The sequence below is a fragment of the Epargyreus clarus genome, unplaced genomic scaffold (genome assembly GCF_041222505.1).
Source record: "Epargyreus clarus isolate Ecla_fem2 unplaced genomic scaffold, WU_Ecla_fem_2.2 ptg000035l, whole genome shotgun sequence".
In the NCBI taxonomy this organism is placed as follows: Eukaryota; Metazoa; Arthropoda; class Insecta; order Lepidoptera; family Hesperiidae; genus Epargyreus; species Epargyreus clarus.
The window spans coordinates 2,851,016-2,869,434 of NW_027332240.1; the positions used below are offsets into that span (position 1 = coordinate 2,851,016).

General features: G+C 36.9%; 1 protein-coding gene across 6 annotated transcripts in view; it reads right to left on the reverse strand.

Moving 5' to 3' along the window:
- The window catches only part of LOC140756619 (uncharacterized), a 79,381-nt gene that overhangs the window by 31,474 nt on the left and 29,488 nt on the right, over positions 1 to 18,419 (reverse strand). For 3 of the 6 annotated variants that reach the window (XM_073092160.1, XM_073092162.1, XM_073092161.1), the window contains exons 2-4: positions 10,063 to 10,282; positions 9,263 to 9,450; positions 8,243 to 8,338 (exon numbers count right to left, since the gene is read on the reverse strand). In XM_073092160.1, the coding sequence (XP_072948261.1) occupies positions 8,243 to 8,338; positions 9,263 to 9,450; positions 10,063 to 10,249 (471 nt within the window). In that variant the 5' untranslated portion in view covers positions 10,250 to 10,282. Of the gene's footprint in view, positions 1 to 8,242; positions 8,339 to 9,087; positions 9,160 to 9,262; positions 9,451 to 10,062; positions 10,283 to 18,419 lie in introns of those variants that run through there. The other 3 variants (XM_073092164.1, XM_073092163.1, XM_073092165.1) reach the window with 2 other exon arrangements.

An 18,419-nucleotide genomic window follows, 5' to 3' on the forward strand; every position in this document is an offset into this window, starting at 1 on the left:
TTCATCGCATAAAACGTAGCATATTCGTTGGCTAGTAAGATTGCAGTTGGCATCAATATCCAACTATTGTTCTGTAATTGCATTTCCGATCCTACCTTTAAGGGCTCGGAATTCCAAGGCAAACTGGCAACGTCAGACGGACTGCTTAAGGTATGGTTCCTCAACTATTCTTGATTATTCACGATAAACCCAAAAGTTAAGTAAAACGCATTGCGACCCCTGCAGTAAAAACTAAAAAAAAACAATACGTCATCAATACTTTATTTATACTATTGACATTATTGATTAAAACCAATGCCTCTTATACACAGATCATAATTTTTGAACACATCACGTCCCCTTGTAATAAAAAATCTCGGGGGTCGCCCCCAGGTTGAGAAACTATGACATAGGAAAACTATGACGATTTATGTATAATTATTTTCAGATTGAAATTAAACCGTTTCTGTTCCGTGTTAACTGCGCAAACATCTCATTTTAATGCTAATGTTAAGAGTAAAATTACACGGTATCCTTGTCACCGCTTTAAAATTCCAAAACTGCAAACTACTTAAATGGAAACCAGCCGTTTTAAAGATTTATGCATATAGATTAAACACATAACGGTACATAATATTAAAAAATATAAGGTATTTTTTAATGTATAATATCTTTATAATTTATTAATATTTTTTATTAATATTAAGAAATGTATTACACATTTAAAACTTTAAATATTATTATATGTATTTAGATAGGTAGTAAACACAGTAGGTACTGTGCCTTTTTAATTCTTGAGACCTTGCCCTTCACGCTATGGGGTATAACCTACCATTTAAGACAATGACGGATACCTACACCTTATACTTTGATCCACCGAAAATATACGTAAAACACAAAATTTAATTAAATAAAAATGTTATTCTTATATTTCGTATACAGCTGTATTCTTTTTTTATTTTTTACCAAACGCAACAATAATTTACGGAAATGTTTTAAACAATAACATGTTTTTACACTTTTTCAGTGTCCGTGACGTTGTGTAGACATAAAAATTAATTACACGTTCACTACCACCATAGTTAACTACCATGTTTACTTCCACCATAGATTAGTAAAGATACTTCGCCGCCTTGAAATTGAATGAAGCCACAAACGGCTTATTATAGTAAGTTCTTCTTTTGAAGAAAATTTACGAATAAATAACGAATACTGCGTAATTTACGTAGTAAATAAATAATTATTTCAAATATTTTAGGGACATTTTAGCACGGAGACGTGGCAAAACTTTTTTACGCAACTATTTCAATTCTTAAAACTGAGTACATTTTCTTGTTAGGAGTGAGTAATCTTTACTAATCTATGACTAACGAAACAAACAATATAATAAGAATAAACAGAATAAGTAACTCAAATTTTATCTAGGGTTAGGTTTAAAGATTTTTATTCTTTTTTTTTATAATATAAGAGTAGCAGACGAGCATGCAGTCCACCTGATGGTAAGTAGCTACTGCCGCCCATGGACATCTGTAATCAACCCCAGATAGGATTAGATATACCTACCTGAGGTCGGCCACAGATGCGCTGCTACCCCTGAGGACTAAGCTGGAATGCCTCGGAAAAGTATGTCTCCCTTACCACACCCTTCAAAACGGAACACAGCAGCGCTTAACACTGATGTTATTAAGCAGAAATAGGTGTGGCGGTGGTGCCGCCGGATACGAACCACAAAGGGTTCTACCACCTTCAGATTCTCATACAAAAGAGAGTTTCATTTACAATGAAATACAAAAAGAAATAACTGATTACAAAGGGTTGGGGGCAATAGTCACTTACCATCAGATAGACCATGTGGTCGTTTGCTATTCCTACACTATAAATAATTATAGCTTAAAAACTAAAAACCACGCTAAAATCGCACAAGGAAAATCGTTAATCCTGATTCCCGACGATCCTGATGAGGAGAATGGAATAAAATTATTAAATTATGATAATTGTTCAATATTTTAGATTAATCGGATCGTTCAAAGTGGGTAAAAAAATCGAGTTCTGTGATTCCGTTACATACATACATACAGGTCAAGTTAATAAAAGCGTGGTTAAAAATACAATATAAGCTAATTTTCAAACATCTGAAAACAGACCCAGCCCAATTCAAGGCATTAAAATGTTGAAACAAAATTTAAAACTTCGTATGACGGATAGCGGTAGACTTTTGGACTCTCGGATCCGACTGCCCATAAAACGCGAGGAACCGTGAACAATCGCATGATCAATTCAGCAACGGAATTTGGTTAACTAAAAAACGCCTATTTCAATTTGTTACACCGTAAAAACGTGTTATAACAAATTTGTTTCGTGTTTGACGTCATACGTTTAGAGGTGGTAGAACCCTTTACCATGGTCACACCTATTCCTTCCTCGACAAGTGGTACCAACGCTGCTATGTTTTGGTTTGACGGGTGTTAGGTTAATCCGAGGCAATCCCCACTTAAGCCACAGAGGCAACATAACAACTATAACCGACGTAAGATAGGCCCTACCGATCCTACCTTACATTAATTACAGGACTAAATTGGGAATCCATGCACGATTGCTACTACTTTATTTAAAAAACGCTTTATTAGACGAATATTTACATCCCTTATTTATTTTAGTTTATGATTGATTGAGGCAGATACACTTTAGTGCCCAAATTATCTAGATATTTTTCATACTATATGAAGACTCAACAAGGTATATATTACTAAAGTACATTATTAAGTAGCAGATATAATTAAGGAAATAAATAAAAGATAAATAATGAAGGGATCCCTTCAATAAAAGATGTGTTTTCCTTATTTATTGCACATCCTCAATACGTCATTTTTGAATTATGATTGCGCAATAAAATTGTAAAAAAAATAATAAAATCCAGCAGTGCGATTTAACTCAAACTAAAATTCACGAACGGATATTTTTTGGAACAACAAAACACTAATAAACCGTGGCGTTAAAATATTAATAATAATCGTTAATGAAAAAATTCGACTAGCGCTAAACCGACTTTTATGTATTTCCTTTTCCATCCCTTAATACTTAGAAGTTTTAAGGGCGTGGTAAGGGAGGAATACTTATCGGAGGCGTTCAAGTTAGACCTCAGGGTATAGCGACGCATCTGTGGCCGACCTCAGGCATGACTTTAATATTATCTGACGTTGATTACAAATGCACCACCCGGCAGTAGCCACTTATCGTCAGGTGAAGTTCATGCTACTTCGTCCGTTACTTCATTATTATATAAAATACGTACTCTAGAAAAGCTTTGTTTTGTTACATAGTGCGTGCTAATGACCGCAAATAATCGAAAATAACGATACAATTCATTGCCAAACAAATTTTCCTTCGACTCTGCATAAATTCTGCTCCTCCTTTAAAATTGAAAAATAGCGCGACATTTCATTGCCAAAGAAGTGTTACATCGACTGTGCATAGAATTTACAGCACCTCATTTTGTATTGTATTTTATTAATTATTTAATTTCCAAAAAATAAAAAACTATTAGGTGATTACACTGACATTGTTATTTATTGTACCGTACAATTAATACCGTTATTTAACAAAAGTTAATTTAAAAATGGAATATTTAAAAACTTTTTACTTATACGCAAAAAATACAACAGTAATATTACTCATTTTAAGAGCAAAAACTTACAAATTTAGTAAATTAAAATAACATAACATTACAAGCAATTAATTTAAATACGTAATTAGACTAAATAACTGTAAAGAGTACATTCAACTCTACGTACCACATTATCTCCGATGTTTGTCCGTTTTGTCTAAATCTAGATCACATATAATCATAGAATTATTCACACTTAAAATAATTAAAAAGTACTCCAAAAAAGTCAAATAAAAAATATTATGCACTTATATTACATTGTCTAAATTAAAAAAGTAGAATAAAAAATAAACGTCACATCGTAATAGCGCGCCAACAGCGAATTTACTTTTTTTTAAATAACCCGTGGGCAGCGAACACCGCGTTCGAAGTGCCAAATTTAACTGCGTGTGAGTCGCGCGCGATCCGCGACCTCGCAGCAGTGTGTGCTGGCAGCAGTCGCACTGGCCACTGACAAAGGGATCGCCATGCATTAGCATATAAGCCCGGACAAATTATTGTACACCATTATCACATACGCTCCACTAATCGCTTGCTCACGTAAGTTCATCCTCGTTTATGGTTTTTCAATATTTACGCAGTAAAAGACTAATTCGTACAAAACTTGATAGATGTTCCAGAAAGTTCTTTTCCGTTTCGTCTAAATCGATGTAATTGTTTCTAAAATTAATCCTCACGAGAATAGACACAATGTTTTAAACGGTTTTTTTTTGTTTTGCGTCGTTAAAACACGCATAATAATGAACTTAAAAAATATAACGCGTCGAACTGATAAATCTTCTAAAACTCCGTGTTAATTTTATAATTGGATAAATACAAACTGGACGTCAATAAATAAACCTAAAATTATTACCCATATTCAACGAAAAATTCCTATTTTTCTATTTCCTCAACGAAAACATTTAAAAGTTATGGTACAACCGACATTTTTGTAATAAGTACGTTTTTTTCCGATTTTGATTTTGCTTTATATTTCCTTTTCCTAATAATGCAACAATTGGTTGCATTTACTTAATAAGGAGTGAATGTTGATTCTAGAAGTAAATTCGGGAAAAAAAAAATTAGGATATAGCACAATGTTACGGATCCATTATTATTATTTATAATCCCAAAAGTTTGAAAGGTGGTAGAATATGGTTGGACTGGGGGAGCACCATCACCACACCTATTTTAGAAGCCTTTATTTTATAGCCTATGTTATTCCGACAATTCAACGATTCCTCATAATATGTTGAAATCCCCCAAATAATGAAACATATGCTCGAAAAACAACATTACCCTCCATAATAGTATAAAAATCACTTTTCGACAAGTGAATGCCCTTTACGGTACGCACAAACATTATGCTTGCACCTCACGCTTAAATGACATAACTTCAACACAGCGTAATTGTGTGCGGCTTGAATTTCAAAATGATAACAGAACACGCGTGATACGATCGGTTGAATACACCTTTTATTTATTATCGATGTAAATAACAAAATTGAGGTTTTAAATATAAATATTTTCCTATACACTTAAAATACTCTCATGCTTATAGACTACCGCTATTCGAAGGCATCCACAAACAACTAGGGAAAGCCTGGGGCATATATTAATGGTAGAACTCGTTGTCGGTCGACTCTGTAAACACCACCGCCACACCTATATCTGCCCATACAGCAGTGTTAAGGGTTGCTGCTTCCGCTTTGAGAGGTATGGTATATAGTTACTATTACCCAATGTGACTAACACCATATATAATAGGTTCTGCCTGAAGCCGATCTCAGATTCGTTGCCATTCCTAAGCACTAAGATGGTGGCGACCATCTTCATCTCATATGAGGCGTCATATCTCAGTCAGCCGGCATCCACACCCTTTTAACGAAGCGAAGCATTGCATCACCTGGAAATGCGTATCGCTTTGATACCTCCCCGGTCGAACCTTAGATTCTATTTGTTTACCAATACTTTTGTTATCTTACACAGGTTATGGACACCCTACCCTCCAGACCACAAGATCATAATACATAATATCAATACGCTCCCACCAGTACGCTCCCTTCCTTCTATTTTTCTTAACGACACGAATACCGAACCGAGGCGCTGCCTGTAAGTGCATTTCCGAGAATTGAAGACCCGTGATTTATTATAACTGGCACTTAACTTATTCGAAACGTGATATTAACCGAGGTTTGGTCGTACAAATTTTATTATCCACTGTACTTTTGTCATATTGAAAATGGTTTATTATACCACTTGTAATAGACTCCATTTACCAGACTAATCAGTACATGGAGCTGCTTTATCCATTTTTGAGACTTTAGAGAACTCCCGGACGTAAATGTGATGCTGAGGTAGGGCACCGCACCGAGGAAATGGTTTATTTATTTATTTATCTATATCTATTTATTGACCATATTAAAAAAATGTGGTACAAAAGGCGGACTTAATGCTAAATAGCACTGTCTCCCAGTCAGTCCCAGTTTATCATCATCATTGTCAAGGTTCGTTCGTTCTATATGTGGAATCTTATAAAATGCTATTATTATATTATTATTTCATGCTACACTATGTATTATGTGGTCTTCAAATAACTATAAGAACATTTTTTTACAGATCTCTCGGATATGCGGGTCCCCCCACGTTCCTTTACAAAACTTCACATACAAAAATCACACCTCCGAATTTGATGTGTCTGGGAGTCGAACCTCGGATTCCTCGATTTAGAGGCGATATTTCAACCACTAGTCTACCACTGCTTACTGCGGTAAGAATCTCATATAACCCGGTATCTCGGCTAAGATATCATTGTACGCGCTGAACGCTTCCCCCACAAGTAATGATTCCTCGCGAAGCTACCTAGAATAAGTTTAGTGTACCGCGAGCATCACACAAGTAGATTGTGAATTTTCGTGAAGTAGATACTGTTATACCTACTAACTTTATAAAAGCTATAACGCTATAAGTTAATGGTAATATTGGTGTAGTCCGCGCCAAACTGCCAGTCCGCTCTGAAGTTGTTGCGAGCAGGTCTTACTTAATTTACTTTAGGAGTTTTACGTGGACAATAACAGTAATAAACTCATACAACAGGTAATATCATTGGAACATTGTAGCTAATGGTCTAATCACCTGTAGCGCCTATCTGTAAGTTAACCTGGTAGTTCCTCAGAAGGTATTCTCAAGAATATTTAAAATAAATCTTTTTTAGGAGCACTATAAGAGTAACTCATTTTTTCTCGAAAGATCTCTAGGTACAAGTAAGTACATATTAATGTAGATAGCATTACATTCTTTAATTTGTATTTATAAAAAGCGTATATAATTAAAACGGTTATCGTTCCGCCAAATAAAGATTTTCATAGTCATATTTTGGTTGACCACGGGTTCAAGGGTCAGTTTATATAATCATTAATCGTTTTACAAACAAGTTAATGTGCCAAATACAATAAAAAGAATTACCTAATTTGATAACACAATTTGCAGTTCACATTTAGTTTATTTTAGTAGATATCAGCAATTATCATAGCATAGGTATTACAGAGATCACACTTTTCAAACCAAAATATTGTAGGCAGCATGTCGGCCTCAGACTTGTATAAAACTAAATATCACATGGCAATAACATATTATTTAACAATAATTTTTTCGCTTACCAAAGATGGATATTTCAAAATTTCTTCATACTAGACATGTCAAATTTCGACCTTTTGGTAAGCAATAAATGGAGAGATTGACTATTAATAATGGTCGTTAGTCAGTGGTTGACAACCCGTTCCGTTCCTTCCTAGAACCTAGCTTCTCACCCACTTTACATCAAATTACCAAACATCGTGACGACCGCTTTTATTCGCCATCAAGTTTCAGGGGCTATTTATATTTTGTACTTTTTTTCGCTACGTATAAGCCAATTAATACGTTCAAAAGGACAAAAAAGCTCTAAAGTTATAAATTGTTGTATTTTACTGCTACCCATAGCGGCACCTAGCGGAAGAATGAAGCATTCATTAGTTAAGAGGTAATCGATGAAACGTAGTAGTTTGAATGCAGCTCGACAGAGGGCGCTACAATACACGAAAAATACAATGTTCAATCGTAATTATGAATCATAATTAAATAATTAGAAATCTATTTTTCCTATAAGTACATTTAATTCGCTAGTGTTGTGTAAACGCAAAGATTAAATAATATGAGATTAAATAACACCGAGCTATAGATGGGACATTCTCATGATTTCAATACGAAATCTTTCAACCTGCTTTACATTAACGCCATCTCGAATTGATTAACAATTGATAGATATTTCATATATACTTACTGCCAATAAAATTGATAATAACGCGTGGATAAGTCTTGTCCTCCCCATCCTATGTCCCGTCTTACAACTATATAAACGCTTTCAACACTCACAGTTCCCCACTTGGACTGCCTGTATCGTGGGTGCAATGGAGATACACAGAGACAAATAATTCAAATTCAATCTGTCTCGCCGGGGAACGAACCCGGGACTCTCCGCGCGTCAGACCGCCATGGTGACCGCTCCGCCACGCAGGACGTCAACGTCGCGGGTTTTTTGTTTAGAACTCTAGACAAACATATTCGATAGTAACCACTTACCTCCGCCCAAAAGCAGACGATGAGAGACGACCCCGACAAGAGCAGAGGGTAGTAGGCGGAGAGGAGGCTGGTCGTCCATCCCTCACGGAATGCGGACTGCGGATAGAAAATCTAAATTAAATTTCCAATTTGGAATAATTATCCACAGATATAAAACGGAACTTTTGTTAAATATTTTTTTTTATAATATAGTAGTAGCAGACGAGCATGCAGTCCGCCTGATGGTAAGTGGCTACTGCCGCCCATGGACATCTGTAATCAACTCCAGATAGGATTTGATATTTCTACCTGAGGTTGCCACAGATGCGCCGCTACCCCTGAGGACTAAGCTGGAAGGCTTCGGAAAAGTTTGTCTCCCTTACCACACCCTTCAAACCGGAACACAGCAGCGCCTAACACAGCTGTTATTATGAAGAAATAGGTGTGGCGGTGGTGCCGCTGGAGTCGAACCACAAAAGGTTCTACCACCTTTAACTTGCACAAGAGTTTTCAACTTAGCCCTCAAGGGTAGCAATACATCTGTGGCCGACCTCAGGTTGGACTCCAATTCTATCTGGAGTTCATTCCTTATGGCGTGAACAGTGACCACTTATCACCAGACTGCCTGCAAGCTTGTACGCTACTTCAAACTTATAAAAAAATACAATGTTATGTTACCGAAAATAATTTAATTTTTTTTATGCGTCTCTTCCTTTCTTTCTTTTATGCTAATAATTATGTTTCCCCAACTAAAACAGTTTGTTATATTTAATTTTTTCTTTCTTTCTCTTTCTTTCTTTTCATCCTAAATAAACTTATTTTCTCTCTTCCTTACTTTCTTTCTTTCATCCTAACAACCAAGTCACCGGCGACACGAAGTACGATCCACTTCCTTGAGCCGGCGTTATTCCGCCACCACACATATCGTCAGCCTACCTTTCTTTCTTTCATTCCTACCAATAATGATGAGTTACCGAATAAACTATTTTCTTTCTTTGTTACTTTCTTTGTTTCCTTCATTCATTCTAATAAAAAACTCACCGGCGACACGAAGTAAGCACCCCTTATCAGAGACGCGAGGAACGCGACCAGGTAGAGCACCTTCTGCGTGGTGACCTTGCACGCTCGCAAGAAGGTGGGCGCCTTTAGCCGGCGGTACTCCGCCACCACACATATCGTCAGCTGGACGAGGCACACGAACGCGACTAGCAGGAACACGCCGCCGATTGCTGTGGAAGATTGTGAGGATAGGTTAGGTGGATGGTTGACAGATGTGTACTAGAACCGAGAGTTAAAGTAGACAGTTTAAAGTGGTAAAATATTAAAATGTGGTAAAAGTCATCAGTCGTAGAGCCCATCGTGCTTCGAGTAAGGCATACAATGGTACCTTTTTTGTGTGCTGGTATGTTTTAATCTGTTCCAAGTTAGTTCTCAGAGATAATTTCTTAAACCTGGTGTTAACGCAGTGTTCTGGTTAAAAGGCTGTCATGAGGGGGGAGGACACTTATAATTATAAGAGACATTGTAAATTAGTCCAAAACATGTATGCTCATTTGCTGTTTTAATAAGAATCTAAAAAATAAAAAGAAGCATAGCAAAAATAAAAAATGAAGCGAAAAAATTTTTTCGATCGTAAAGCACTCTCTGATGCTTCGCATCATGAGTCGTGCAATAACCATATAGCTAAAAGTAGAAAATAGCAAAAACGGTAACGATACTTGTAACCATTCACACGCACGGCGGTTCGTCGCACGTGCAGTTCTCGCGACCACTTCAGCTGTCCGTGTAGTACGCTAACAGCCAAAAAAGCTGGAAGATGTAAAGCTGGCTGTGGTACTCACATGCATGGTACGGCATGTTCGGCCCGTCGCAGTTGTCCCCCGAGAATCGTATCTCGCAGAGGCAGGTGCCGTTCATGCAGTCCCCGCGGCCGCTGCAGCAGTCCGCGCCGCCGAGCGGCAGACACTCGCAGCCGGCCCGCGCCGCCGCCATCACCGCGTCCGCGTAGTACGCTAGCAGCGAGCGCATGTTATGGGCGACGGTGGCCGTCGCGCGTTACTACTGGAAACGAAGATAGTTTAACTATTAATCTGGCTCGAAGGACTAAAATTTTTGGTGACAAAGCTAAAAAGAGGTAGTTGATTAATTCGGTTCGGAGGACTAAAAATGTTAAGAGCAAAGGAAAAACGAACACAACAAAGAAATTGATAAGCTGATCCGGCTGGAAGGACCAAAAATATTTAGTAACTAAATGGCTTTTAAAATGATTGCATTTTTCTATGCTTCCTTTTATTGTTCATTTTAATTTTAATGAAGAATAGTGAACAATTTTACAATATGAACACAATATTTTCGGATCACGATTTGAAACGAAGAAAGAAGTTATACACATTGTATGTTACATAAATATTTATAAAATTTAAATACTATATAGACGACGAACGAAATTATAACACGGACAATGCCGGACATCCGATATCAACACGGAAATGTCGAAACCTGTTAGTGCAATGTCAAAGCTATTAAGGATTAATTGTATTTCTTATGTAATCATAATAATAATATATGCAGATCACGTGTCAGTGTTCGTAGACTCGAATCACCGAAACTACTAACTCCCGTTTTAGTAATCAATCTATCAAAGTTTCTTCTACCAAAGACCGAAATTTGCGAATTTCTAATAGGAAGATACTGTATATTAATACACCATAGTCATATGCACTGTACAAATTTAAAGTTTCTATCTATTACTGTTCAAAGAATACTGGTGGACAAACAGCGGAAGCTTACGAGTAATGAAGTCCCATATTTACGGTTTGGGTACGGAACCCTAAAAACTAGTTCAGGGACGGAATTTTCGTATTTCGGTGTATTAATTGTTACAATCTAATCATCCGGAACACCACGTTAAATTAATTGCCGCCCTTGACCTAAATACAATAACACCCTTCTATCTATTGACCGGCAAAAACATATAAAAACTCTTATTAAATGAACTATTACATTAGCATAAAACATTAACCCTGCCCACGACACGTATTAAAGAGGAACAATCGTTCTTCATCGTTAATTGTAACACATATCGACGACGAATTGGCAATAACTCGTATCTCATTTTTTTATATTATTTTATTTGCATATTTGGACTTAAAATGACGTATCACCACAGTCCTTAAGACACCAGGTGCTTAGGTTCAAAATTGTGCAAAATATTAAAGTTTGGCAATACGTTCTGTCTTTTTAAAGTAGCGTTTCTTCTTATTTAAAGTAGCGTTTATCCTTATGTAAAGTAGCATTTTTTGAGTTACGAGTTATTGCCAATTCGTCGTCGAAATGTCGAACATTTTTTTTTTTTATAATATAGGAGTAGCAGACGAGCATGCAGTCTACCTGATGGTAACTGGCTACTGCCGCCCATGGACATCTGTAATCAACCCCAGATAGAATTAGATATTCCTACCTGAGGTCGGCCACAAATGCGCCGCTACCCCTGAGGACTAAGCTGGAACGCCTCGGAAAAGTATGTCTCCCTTACCACACCCTTCAAAACGGAACACAGCAGCGCCTAACACTGCTGTTATTAGGCAGAAATACGTGTGGCGGTGGTGCCGCCGGAGTCGAACCACAAACGGTTCTACCACCTTCGAACATACGAGTATCTCATCTTAACCCTACGTGAAATTAATTGCCTTCCTTCAACCTAATAAACACCCTCCTAACAATGGAAGGGAAAAAACTAATTTATAAACTAAACTATCACAATGTTACATTAGCATACAACATTGGCCCTGACCACGACACGTTTTAACAGACCAACTTTTGTCCTTCGCGGTTTATTGTAACACATAACAGCCTAACTTATCATTTACATGCGTAACAAGTTTTTGCACATTGGTAGTAAACATTAATAATATTATGATTATGTGGATAAACGTTCAAACTCATAATTGTATATTTTACTTTATTGGATAATAATAAGGTTATATACAATATTTGAAACAATAAAATTAAATACTAATTAAATAAAAAAAAAAACAAATTATATACTAATAGAAACTTATTTATAGAATGTACATATATACAAAAACGAAATACAAAAATATAAAAACATAAAAACTCATAAGTTAGGGATCCGTATACAAAGGGTAAAAACGGAACCCTGTTACTAAGCCTCCATTGTCTGTCCGTTTGTCACAAGGATAGAACCTTAAAGCGATAGCTCTTAAAGCGTAAAAGATACACTTGAAATTTTGACAGAGAATGTATAACGGTGGCCGCTATAAAAATTATCTATGCTAATATTATAAAGAGGAAAACTTTGTTTGTTTGATTGTAATGAATAGGCTCAAAAACTACTGGACCGATTTTAAAAATTCTTTCACCATTCGAAAGCTACATTATTCATGAGTAACATAGGCTATATTTTATCCTTACTAATATTATAAATCCGAAAGTAACTCTGTCTGTCTGTCTGTCTGTCTGTCTGGTTGTCTTTTCTTCACGCCTAAACTACTGAACTGATTTCAATGAAATTTTGTACAAAGATAGTCTAAAACCCGAGAAAGGACATAGGATAGTTTTTATCCCGGAAATCCCACGGGAACTAGGGATGGCGATCTAAGATCGATTAATCGGAGAATCGATCTTTTGGACCAAAAAGATCGATTATTTTAATCGATAGGGATTAAATATAATAAATAGTAAGGATTGAATCGTAAACTATGAATTTGATCAAGTGATGATCTTTAGCAAAGTGGTTGTCCTTGAGCCCACGAAGGTTTCAGAGTTGGTACAGCCAATTTTCGCCAGATGGCGCCACTGTCATTCCAATGAAGGTACGAATTTTCAGTTTTATGTATGTTAGTATGTCATATTATTTTCTTTTAAACGCGGGCGAAGCCGCGGGCAAAAACTAGTATGGAATATATTTGATAAATAGATTTTGAGGCGCTACAAAATTTTGCCGGGTCAGCTAGTATGCAAATAAAAAGCTTAAAAATATGAATCGTCATACAAGAAACCGATATATTTCGGCATTTTTCACATTATTTATTGAACCGTAATATCACAGTATATATATCCTTATACTGTGGTAATATAGACAGTTAAAATTATCAAAATGCGGTATGCATTTTGATGCACGCCACTAGATATGAATCAACTCGGTAGAAATCAGCCGGTATTAGTCATATACACGTGTACCGTCAACGTCCTGTCCGTTTAGTAAACAACGTAAAAGACGTAATTTGCATCTCGTGTTAAACTTTAAGTACAATCTACTACGTATACATAAACATACGTACGTACATACGTTATACACGTAGTAATTATTTATTAGTTTCCTTAAACGAAAAGGTTACATCATACAAGTTATTCGAGCGTGTTATTTCCGCCCTGCCGAATTATAATTGCTAAACATTTCTTTTTATGTACTTAATTGAAGTATCAAACGAGCTTAGTTTAGGTCGATGCTAACGTATTATTATCCCACTGCTGGTACGCATCTCCTCTAAGGATCCGTTCACACAGATCGGCTCGGAGAGGAGAGCAGATATTTATCACGTTGGAAACAGAGTTTTGAGTACCTAATTGTATTAAGGTTTATTTTTGCATGTGCATTTCTTTTGTCACTAAGAACGTGCTTCGTGTGAAATAATAAGTAAGCCGGCCGGCTCTGACTGCGTGCTTATTCTCCCTCGCGCAGCCGATCGGCTCCGATTGCAGTGCATCCGCTTTCAGATCTTTACCAGCCGGTCTATGTGAAATAGATGAAGACTCCGATCCGGTCAATTCCAAGCGTATACCATCCGGTCTGTGTAAAAAGAAAAATGCGGGCCGATGCTCTCCGAGCCAGTATGTGTGAACGGACCCTAACCGTTTAGGCCATAGTCCACCGCGCTGGTCAATTGCGAATTAGTAGACTTATTGTGTATAAGTTTGAGAACTTTTTTTCTAGCTCTCATGCGAGCAGTTTTCCTCACGATTTGTTCCTTCACCTTTTAAGAAAGCCAACATTTCTAATACGCATATAACTGTGAAAATTTAGACATGCGTGCCTGGAATTTGAACTTCGGACTCCCCGAGGCTGTGTGCCTTTAACCACTAGGCTATCACTGCTGTTTACTGCAACAAGTGCTAACTATAGCACCCTTAATTTCAGTTAACTCTGAATATGAAGATAGTTGCACTAAATTCGATGCATTTCACGCTACGTCGGGTCAATGCACGCGCGCACACATCTATTATTAACACCCTGAACATAAGCACCCACTTATATCACACTGATATTGTGTAAACGCTACAGAAACCGTTTTTTTTTTATTATTGATCACTTTTAAGTGGTAGAACCCTTTGTTTTGTTTTTTCTTTGTTAATATAAGAGTAGCAGTCGAGCATGCAGTCCACCTGGTGGTAAGTGGCTACTGCCGCCCATGAACATGTGTAATCAACCACAGATAGGATTCGGTATTCCTACCTGAGGTCGGCCACAGATGCGTCGCCACCCCTGAAGACTAAGCTGGAACGCTTCGGAAAAGTCTGTCTCCCTTACCACACCCTTCAAACCGGAACGCAGCAGCGCCTAACACTGCTGTTATTAGGTAGAAATAGGTGTAGTTGTGGCTCGAATCCGACGGCACAACCATCACACCTATTCCTGCGTAATAACAACAGTGTTAAGTGATGTTGCCGATTTGAAGGATGTAGTACAGGAATGAAATGAAATGAAATGAAATGAAATGAAATGAAATGAAATGAAATGAAATGAAATGAAATGAAATGAAATGAAATGAAATGAAATGAAATGAAATGAAATGAAATGAAATGAAATGAAATGAAATGAAATGAAATATATTTATTTTTTGTATAGGCCAACGACGCCACTTACAAATTGTCAGTTACAATATTTTCTTAAACTACTACCGGATCGGAACGCGACTTCTACTGAGAAGATCCGGTAAGAAACTCAGTGGGTTTGTCTTTTTTTTTTAATAATAATTATTCTCTTTTTTTTAAATGCCATCATTTTTACATATAATTAATAAAGCATTAACATTAGACACACACTTAACCGAGGCATTCCAAGTTAGTCTTTAGGATTAGAAACGCATCTGTAGCCAACAGACCTAAATTAGAACTCTAATCTTATCTAGGGTTGATTATATGATATATCCTAAAATGAAAATATTCATTACCGATGAAGGAAAGCTTTGCGAAAGAAAACCGAAGCCAAAGTCCGAACATGAAATAATCTAATAATAATTAATTTAATTAACATTTTTGTACATAAAGATGCCAAATTAACAGTTATGTACTAAAGAGCTAATCAACTTCAAACACACCGGATATACGAGCAGTATTAACCAAAATAAAACACTAACTGTTAATCGTCTTAGACCAAAAAACGAAAGACTACGCCTCTCGGAACATTGTTCTAAAGCACTACTTATATTTCCATGAATGAATTAAAACGATATGATAGATTTTGTTAACGTTGCCAATGTAAACTTTTATGTGTTGTCCAATTAAATATATCATCTGCGTACTTAACGAAACGATCACATTTTACCACTACCATACAACAACGTAACGGCTTACTCAAGAATTTATATAGTGACCGCAAACAACATGATTTGCATCACATGTGTACATAATCCTTGTCTACTAAGCATACTATGTCTATCTTTTTTGGTCCGAGATCCAATCGAATCTTATAATAGCTAACCAGAGTAAAATCACGTGAGCTCGGCACATTCCACTTAACACAACAGACGATTGCTTTGATTTTCCACATGCGCATCGTGGATCGAGGATCGGGCAAATAAAATAAACAGACCAGTTCCCTAGATTGATATAGGACTGGCAGATATTGTTTTGTTGATAATACGGTAAGCATACAACGTACAACGTTGAAAATCTGGGAGTAATTGTTATAAAAACAAAAAAAGACCGCTTAAAAACAAATTTACGAAAAATGAAATAATTCAGTATTATTTATTAAGTTAAGATTAAAAATTAAGTACTTAACGATTAACCGTCGTAGACTCAACTTACCCTGATGATGCTCCGTTTTGGAGCGAAACACGTGTTGGTGGTGGTATGTATGGTGGTGTATATTTTTAATTTTTTCATCTACACGCATCCTTTGAGGGAGGGAGGGTGGTACATACTGCATGGTTTAAAATATATACCATCATACATATTTGTAGCGGATTGTTGCGAATTACTTTAAATCTTAACTTAATAGCATGGATTTCCGCAAAGTAATGCCTGATACAATTAACTAGTATCAATTTAGAACAATCCAACGACAACTCATATGTTAAAATCCGTCAAGCCATTTGGGCTGCAGGGCGTAAAAAAAGAGACATACGAGCTCGTACATGTGCTTTAAAAACATTACCCTCCGGAGTCGGATAAAAACATAATCGCATTATTTTGATTGGTCGAATACAGAGTTATTAAAATTGGTCAACAATTCAATTGTTATCGCGTTATATATAAACCATATTTCAATTCATTAGACCAGTCTATTCTACCGATTGGAAGGTGTTAGAACCGATATGGTTCGGTCGGGAACGGACCACTACCACAAATATTACTAGCGTGAAACAGTTCCGCATTTCGGTGGAAGAGTAAGAATTCTGGTTGACTTACATAAAGCCACCATTTTAGTCCTCAAGATTGGTATCAGAAATGTCAGCTTCGAGCAGAACCCCTGTTCTATATGGTGGTCACAGATGGTCATTAGCGGCAGTGCCTTACCATCAGGTAGAGCTCATTTGCTACTCCAATTATAAAAAGAAAACGTGAAATCGATTTATCTCGGCTACGGAAACTTATCGATAACATTTTATTCAAATGAACGTGCAAAGAACGTGCGTGAATTGTAATGGTAGAATGTACGAACTTCTATTACTGTAACTATCTTTGTGTACTACATTCTTGCAATAAATTTCATTTCATTTCGTTTCGTTTCGTTTCGTTTCTTTTCGTTTCGTTTCGTTTCGTTTCGCTTCGTTTCGTTTCGTTTCGTTTCGTTTCTTTTCATTTCATTTCATTTCAAAGTGGAACTTGGCAACAAAATTTAAACTGCCCGAAGGCCTTCGACATAGTTAAACGACTGATAGCGTTATCAGTGATAACAGCCGGGGACGGTTATCATCTCCGAAATACGGAAATGTTTATGTAATCTGCCACAAATATTCAACGATAGAAGGACAGACCGCCAACGTTGTTCATATTTTTAACAGCGGGAGTACTGAAACAATTTAGTTTTTAAATTGACTGCAAACGTGCATTTGATAGTATTGTCACTGCCGTAGATCAAGTGTCGCCTGTAATTAATATAATTGGAGTCTTAACACCATTAAAAGAACGATAAAAATCCCAAGCATGCACACACAACTGCTTTTTCGATGTTATATGCAAGCATTCTTGTGACACATAAGACTCTACATGGCGTGACATATTTAATAATACTTGTAATGCCGAAAATATTTATAATTCTTGTACCAAACCATAATACATAAAACCAAGACACAGTCAAAGCGAGCAAAGTACAGGCAAAATCTAACCTTGTAGTTCATTGAAACGCAAATTCAAAAACCAGGCAACGAAAATCCAATTATAATTTAGACTAACTAAAACAAGAAGCGAACCCCAAACTAAAACATCAATGAACGAACTATAAAACTGAATTATACATCCGTGTGTCTACATGTGTGCATGTGGGTGTATCACGTGTTTACGTAACGGCCGACGTCATCGGAGAAATGCACGAGTTTGAACTCTCGATGGTACGTGAGATGTGAGCTTGGAGAGGTGTAACATGTTTGGTTTGGTAAGAACTGATCCAATGGATCGACGTGTTATGCTTTACTTCCTCTCACATGTGAGGTCTGACTTTTAAGATTTCACTTGCTTATTTTTTATCAAATACAATTGTAATAGCAAATTAAGGAACATTTCTTGTCGACAACTGTTGCTGACCGGTGTCACGTCATGCAGCAGCAGTTGGCGGCAATCATTGGCGATTGGCCACAACAGACGGCAACCGTTACGGGGATTGACGACTGACGCCGCTTAATGTCGGTAACCGTGGTCGATCATTGACGACGGGCGTCTTTCGGCGGCAGTCGCTGACGACAGGAAGCATCAGCGGCAGTCGCTGACAACAGGAAGCATGAGCGGCAGTCAC